Here is a 6,745-nt window from a genome sequence, read left to right on the forward strand (position 1 = left end):
ACCGTCTGCGAGCGCCGTGGTTTAGGTTTTCTGAACAAGACTCGCGACAAGGAGGAGAGAATCACAATGGCGTTCTTCGCCGGCGTCACTCCCTCACCAGAGCACAGCGTTCTTCGTCGGCATTGCTCCCTTGCCAGAGCATAGTGGCCACCTTGCTGGCGCTACCCGTCTTTCTAATGGCGAGCATCGTTGTTGCGGCTTCTGTTGTCCCAGTTGGTCTCCACGGCGTGAGGAAAAGAGACCGTGTGTTGTCCGTTTCGATGCTTCCGCGAGAGAAAGGGAAAAAGCCTATGTTGCTTTTTGGATTCTCCCGGTGAAGAACCATAGTCGACCACAAGGAAGTGCCCTTCTTACCGGTGTTAGACACCAACAATTGATTCTTGTGAACAACGGTTGTCGAAGAAGAAAAGATTGTCGTTTTATCATTTCTTGGTGTGATTATGGAATCACTACCAGAATAGCCATCAAATTGTTACTAAAAGTTTATGAAGCTTTCAAAGAATTATTCCATCATCACTGAAAAGGGATTTCAGTCATTTGTCTTAAATCGACGATCAATAGTTGACCATCGATAACTACACAAGAAATACAATTTCCGATGACAATAATAAAACTCCGAAAAATAATCGCGACAAACGTTATTGCGTGTTTTCGGAATTAAGTTTTCTCTCAATTCGATCATTGTCGTTTGTCGACTAATACTGAAGACGGTGATGTGACTCATGACTTAGGAAGTCGTCCTGACGAGAGCTTGACATAGATCACCAGTAGAGGCGGGACTTTGACAAGGACCGCTCGATTGAGGTCAACACTGCTCGACATCATCTACGAGGTACGTGCAGAATTATTTATTATTTTAAAAATTTTAATTTCTAGTCATATCTTCTACACTATTTTATCCTGTATTTACATGCGTGTGTTGTAATAATTAATTTTAATTATTTATTTATTTTCACTGTACACGTTTTCAAAATGTGTAAACATGCACATTGCACCAGGACGATCCCAACAGCGTGAGTTTTGCGTAGATGCATTAAGACTGATTTGATTCTGAATTTCAAAAAATTTCATTTCATGGTCGAGCACGGTATTATTTTAGGTCATATAGTCTCTAAGAATGGTATCAAAGTAGATCCTGCTAAAGTTAGTGTTATCTCTTCTTTATCTTAACCCGCATATGTGTGGGAAGTGTGAGCATTCCTTGGACATGCAGGTTTCTACATATGCTTCATTAGAGATTTTAGCAAAATTACTTTTCCATTGACCCATTTGTTGCAAAAAGATGTAGTGTTTGACTTTGATCAGAGGTGCAAGGATACTTTTGCCCAATTGAAGGAAGCTCTTATATCAGCCCCGATCATTAGACCTCAGATTGGACACTCCCATTCAAGTTGATGTGCGATGCTTCGAATTATACGGTGGGAGATGTCCTGGCACAAAGAGTGGATGGAGCACCTCATATCATCTGCTACGCTTCAAAGCCTTTAGATGTTGCACTGGCAAACTACACCACCATAAAAAAAAATTTATCGATTATTTTTACTTTAGATAAATTTAGATCATATCTGCTTTGTTCTCATATGGTTATTTTTTTTGATCATGCAGTTTTAAAATACCTTCTAAAGAAATCAGATGTCAAGCCAAGACTAATCAGATGGATATTTCTGCTCCAAGAATTCGACGTGGATATGTGCGATAGGAACGGAAGGGAGAACCTAATAGCAGATCACTTGAGTAGGAAAGTTTTGGAATCTCGATTATATTAGCCTACTCTATTTCGTGATGCATATAATTTTTATAAATCTTGTGATCGATGTCAACGAACTCGGACCATAGGATGTAGGAATGAAATGTCTCAACAGAGTATGTTGTTTTATGAGATTTTCGATGTATAGGGTATTAACTTTATGGGTCAATTTCTTGTTTCTTTTGGATTTGCATATATTTTATTGAAAGTTGATTATGTTTTCAAATGGGTGAAAGTCATACCCACCAAGACTGATGATTCTTCAGTTGTTATGAATTTTGTTAGATCTCACATATTTTACAGACTTGGAGTACCTAGGGCGATCATCAGTGATCAAGGTTCTCACTTTTGCAAACAGACACATGAAGGCCCTGTTAAGCAAGTATGGGGTATTGCACAAGATTTTTATTCTTTATCATCCCCAAACAAATAGCCAAGCTGAGGTATTGAACAGAGAAGTCAAGTTGATCCTAGAGAAGACAGTGGGACCAGACAAGAAAGATTGGAGCAAAAGGCTTGAGGATGCATTGTGGGCTTATCATACAGCCTATAAGACTCTTATAGGTATGTCTCCTTACAAGATCATCTTCGGCAAAGCGTGTCACTTGCTAGTGGAGATAGAGCGCAGGGCCTATTGGGCAGTGAAAGTAGATAACCTAGACACTGACAAGGCTGGAATGGAAAGGAAACTGCAGCTTCAAGAACTTGAGGAGATTAGATTGGAAGCTTATGAGAACTCCTGCATATACAAGGAAAAGACTAAAGGTTTTCATGACAAGCACATCTTGCCAAAGGAGTTCCAAATTGGTGATAAAGTACTCTTGTATAAGTCTCGTTTCATATTCATGAAATGTAAGTTGAGATCCAGATGGGAGGGTCCTTACATTGTTACTGATACTTTCTCGTATGCATGGTCTCTTCAATGCTTTATTTGCACCTCTTTATGCAGGATCAGTGGTAGGTGTCAACTTGAAAATCATTTCAGTCATTACATGGTCTCTAGATTCTGCATTTCATCATGTTAGGTTGACATTCAATTCCAACATTTCTATAGCTTAACTGTAGTCTTATCTAGCACAATATAACCAAGACACTATAGCCATTCTGGACATCTTTCTTATAAATCTTTCATTGTTCTTCCTCGTATATTCTTCATTATGAATTTGATTTTATTATATAGACAACCCTGATTAACATGACTTTTGTACCATGGACTTCCTTTTCTCATAATGATCACTATGAATTTGATTTTTCTTTTCTGGTGTTCATATTTGATAGGGCATAATAACAAGCAAATTTACAGTTGGAATTGCAATCAACTGTGACAAGGGAATTTGATTTTGTACCATGTTTCCGTTAGCTGTGAATGTTCTATTTTCAGCAAATTTTCACTTATGACTATAAAAAAACCTTGTTAATATTGTAAAAGCTCTTGAGACTAAAATACTATTGGTGCATGGTTTGGTTAATTGTTAACTTTAGTTCTTTGGTTGTCTTACTATACTTTTTACTATTTCAGCATCTTGATATTCTTACCAGTTTGTTAATCAAATTAACATTTTATTATTCCATTGCAGGCTTCAAACTTCCATTCATCGAGGAGCTTGTTTACCATAGTTCATGGAGTAGTGTTTGTATTGTGAAACTTTGTTTTTGTTGTGATGTGATAAACTTTGTGTTAAAGATTGTGTTAAACTTTGTGATGTGATAAACTTTGTATTAAACATTGTGTTAAACTTTGTAATATGATCAGCTTATGTGATAAACTTTGTATTAAACTTTGTGTTAGTTGTATGTGAATATGTTATTGAATGTTATTTTGTGATGTGTATGTATTAGGGTTTGTTGTGATGTGATGTGTATGTATTATAGGATATAAGCGAAAAAGAGCCGAAAGTTTACTATTAGCGACGAAATCTTGTAATTTCGTCGCTAACATACGATCAGATTAGCGACGAAATTACCACATTTCATCGCTAACCTTCGAGATTCTCCGGTTGCCTATTTCGAGGTGTTAGCGACGAAATTTTGACAATTCGTCGCTAAAGTTAGCGACGAAATTTTGAAAATTAGTCGCTAACGTTAGCGACGAAATTTTGAAAATTCGTCGCTAACTTTAGCGATGAATTTTTGGGGATTAGCGACGATTATTATTTCGTCGCTAATGTTAGCGACGAATTTTCAAAATTTCGTCGCTAACGTTAATTTGCGACAAGCTTATAGCGACAAAAATAGCGACAATATATTATCGTCGCTAAGATATGTTAGCGACGAAATTATTAGGTTAGCGACGAAAATATTTCGTCGCTAAATACCTAAATTCTTGTAGTGATGGTATTGTTCAGATACAGGAGATTTCTACAGGTGGAAGTTTCAGAGTGAATGACCATTGTCTCAAGAAGTTCCATGAAGGAGTGAACGGAAGATTGGTGGAAGGAGTGAACCTGAACAACGCTATCTACCCTACTTGAAATTTGGTTTCTTGGTCCTATAAAGTCCCTCAACCATGACACCTTCTAAATAAAGAATTGGATGGATTTTCAAATCCATATTTTCCTTCAAAGTCTGGGTCTATAATGAAACCTATTCTTTCTTCCACAGCACACATGCTCTTGTACTATGCTAGCTATTTTCATTGATAATGCTAGGTGATGTTTTTGTTGCTTTCTAAAATTAACAAGGCAAATCTTGTTTCTCTCCAAATCTTCATATAGAACTCACAATGAAGATTCAAAAATTAACAAGGCACATAAATTTTTTGTACGACAAATAGAGATAAAAATGAGATCTCTAATCCTGAAATGGCTCGCGACCCCGGGCTAGCCGCCGTCGAGCTCTAGCCAGCCGTTGTCGAGCCTCGGCTAGCGGCCGTCGGGCCCCGACTAGCGGCTCGCGGTCCCTGGCGAGCTGCCACCGGGCTACGGCCTGTGGCGAACAGGGGCCAACCCCTAACACCTAGCCTGTGGCGGTTCGCTGGCATCGTGCGAGGAGAGGGGAGAGACAAGAAAGATGCAAGAGGGAGAGGAAAGGGAGAATACCAAAGGTGACGGCGGCCTTCACTCGTTGGAGAGATTCGACCGATAGCGGAGAGGCGACGGCGGCGACGATGATGTGCGGAGATCCGGAGAGCAAGCGAGAAAGAAAAGAGAAGAGGGATCGGGAAAAGAGGGATTGCGATTAGGGTTATGCCCTAAATTTGGCAACGAAATCACATTCGTCACTAAATTTGTCGCAATGAATATTTCGTCACCAATTTGACGATGAAATTTAAGTTTCATCGCCAAATTGGCGACGAAATTAACGTTTCATCGTCAATTTGACGACGACTGGATTTTTCATCGCTAAATTCACGATAAAAATATTTTTCATCACCAATTTAGATACGAATAGCTTTTTCATTGCAAATTTAGAGACGAAAATTTTATTCATTACAAATTAACGAAAAAATATATTGTCATCGCAATTTAGCGATGAATTTAACGACGAATATAATATGTTGCTAATTCTGTAACAAATTTATTTTCATTGAAAATTTTATCATAATTAATGATGAAAATATTTTTTGTAACAAAATTTGTTATTAATTTGTGATGAAAAAATTTCATCGCTAATGTTCATCCCTAATTTATCTATTTTTGTAGTGCTACATATTTGTTAACTCCGCCTATGGCGAATAAATTTTGTCATGGTCGATCTCAAGCCCATATAAAAGAATAACAGAAGAGGATTGCATTAAGTTAGCCGGCAAAGTTCAAATATAGATATTAAGTAGGAGGTTTTGAAAATTTTAAGGGGGGAGGCTTTGAAAATTTTTAGGGTTCTTGGATTTGATTCGAATGTAAATGAAGTTTCCTTGATGGATCGATGTAGCCCTCAGAATTATTACAATCAGGAAAACAGAGCCAAAATAGCACCAAACGAAGACGTGAAGAATCTCTGTCACTGAGGCGGTTCATCAATGCGTTTCCCTCTCTCCCTCAGCTTGGCGACTGCTTCCTTCATGGCCTCCTTCCTCTTCTTGCTCGCGAGGACTTTGGCCAGCACACCGCTCACGTTAGGGTCAGCCTTCTCCTGGCTGGGCTCCGGCGCCGGCGGAGGCGCCCGCCTCTTTTAGCGGCGAGTGCATTCTCCGGCGCCAGCAGAACCAGACCCACCCCGGCAGCGACCAGGCCATGCATGAGTTGCCTGAAGCAACCGCACATTTATTACAGCGAGTACTGCATCCAAATGAGACAGAGGCTTTACCTTCTACGCTTACTTAGCTTACCTTCTCTCATGGAGATAAAAAGTCGCTCCTCTCTGGGCCGCTGCGGCTGCAGTTGCGGTTGCAGTCGTCTGTCTCAGCGATGAGAAAGAGGACGAAGAGGAAGTGGGAAGAGGAAGCAGTGCCGGCACTGAATGGGCCATTCTGCCCTGCAAAGTGCTGCTCGTTTTCTTGCCTCGTAGTCTTTGATCCAAAGGGAAATTAGGCAACACAGACGCACTACAGTTTGGATAGAGCCATGGTCCACACACATCACTGACTCACTATCCATTGGCTGGGATCTGATAAGGTTTGCTCGAATGGATCAGATTGAAGAAAACAATTTTAATTTGTTAGACAATCTTTTGTTAGAGGGATTAATTTTTTACTAAATTAAATTATAAGATAATTCAACTTATCTTTGTAGAGATGATTTGAACTGATAATTTCAAGCTGCCAGTAGGGGTTGGTATTTTCCCGATCACCGGTGCTGAGTCAACTGAATGGCTGAGTGGTCGAGGATGATGTCAAGGCTTGCATTAAACGCAGTTTCCTTAAAACAGATTCGTCTCCTCCGACGGTGCTTAGAGGTCACGGCGGGCGTCTATTGGATTTGCACTTTTTCTGATTGTTGTCTTTGCTCAAGACTTGGACAGCGGACATCTGTTGGATTTGCATTTTTTCGGATTGTTGTCTTTGCTCAAGACTTGGAGTCTTATATAGAGTTTTTCATATATACGTTGCATTTATGCATC

At 39.6% G+C, this 6,745-nt stretch overlaps 1 protein-coding gene and 1 pseudogene across 1 annotated transcript; one reads left to right on the plus strand and one right to left on the minus strand.

The window, feature by feature from the left end:
• The first annotated feature begins 2,109 nt into the window (after window positions 1-2,109).
• Window positions 2,110-2,708, plus strand: LOC141818590 (uncharacterized). The gene is made up of 2 exons (XM_074706055.1): window positions 2,110-2,562; window positions 2,697-2,708. The coding sequence occupies exons 1-2, from the start codon at window positions 2,110-2,112 to the stop codon at window positions 2,706-2,708; spliced, it is 465 nt and encodes a 154-aa protein (XP_074562156.1).
• Window positions 2,709-5,586: 2,878 nt separating this feature from the next.
• On the minus strand, window positions 5,587-6,187 carry LOC141818592 (uncharacterized; annotated as a pseudogene).
• Window positions 6,188-6,745: the final 558 nt, after the last annotated feature.

The sequence above is a fragment of the Curcuma longa genome, unplaced genomic scaffold (assembly GCF_044706935.1).
Source record: "Curcuma longa cultivar G26 ecotype Majalengka, Jawa Barat unplaced genomic scaffold, ITB_CL_G26_1.1 contig_25427, whole genome shotgun sequence".
Lineage (NCBI taxonomy): Eukaryota > Viridiplantae > Streptophyta > Magnoliopsida > Zingiberales > Zingiberaceae > Curcuma > Curcuma longa.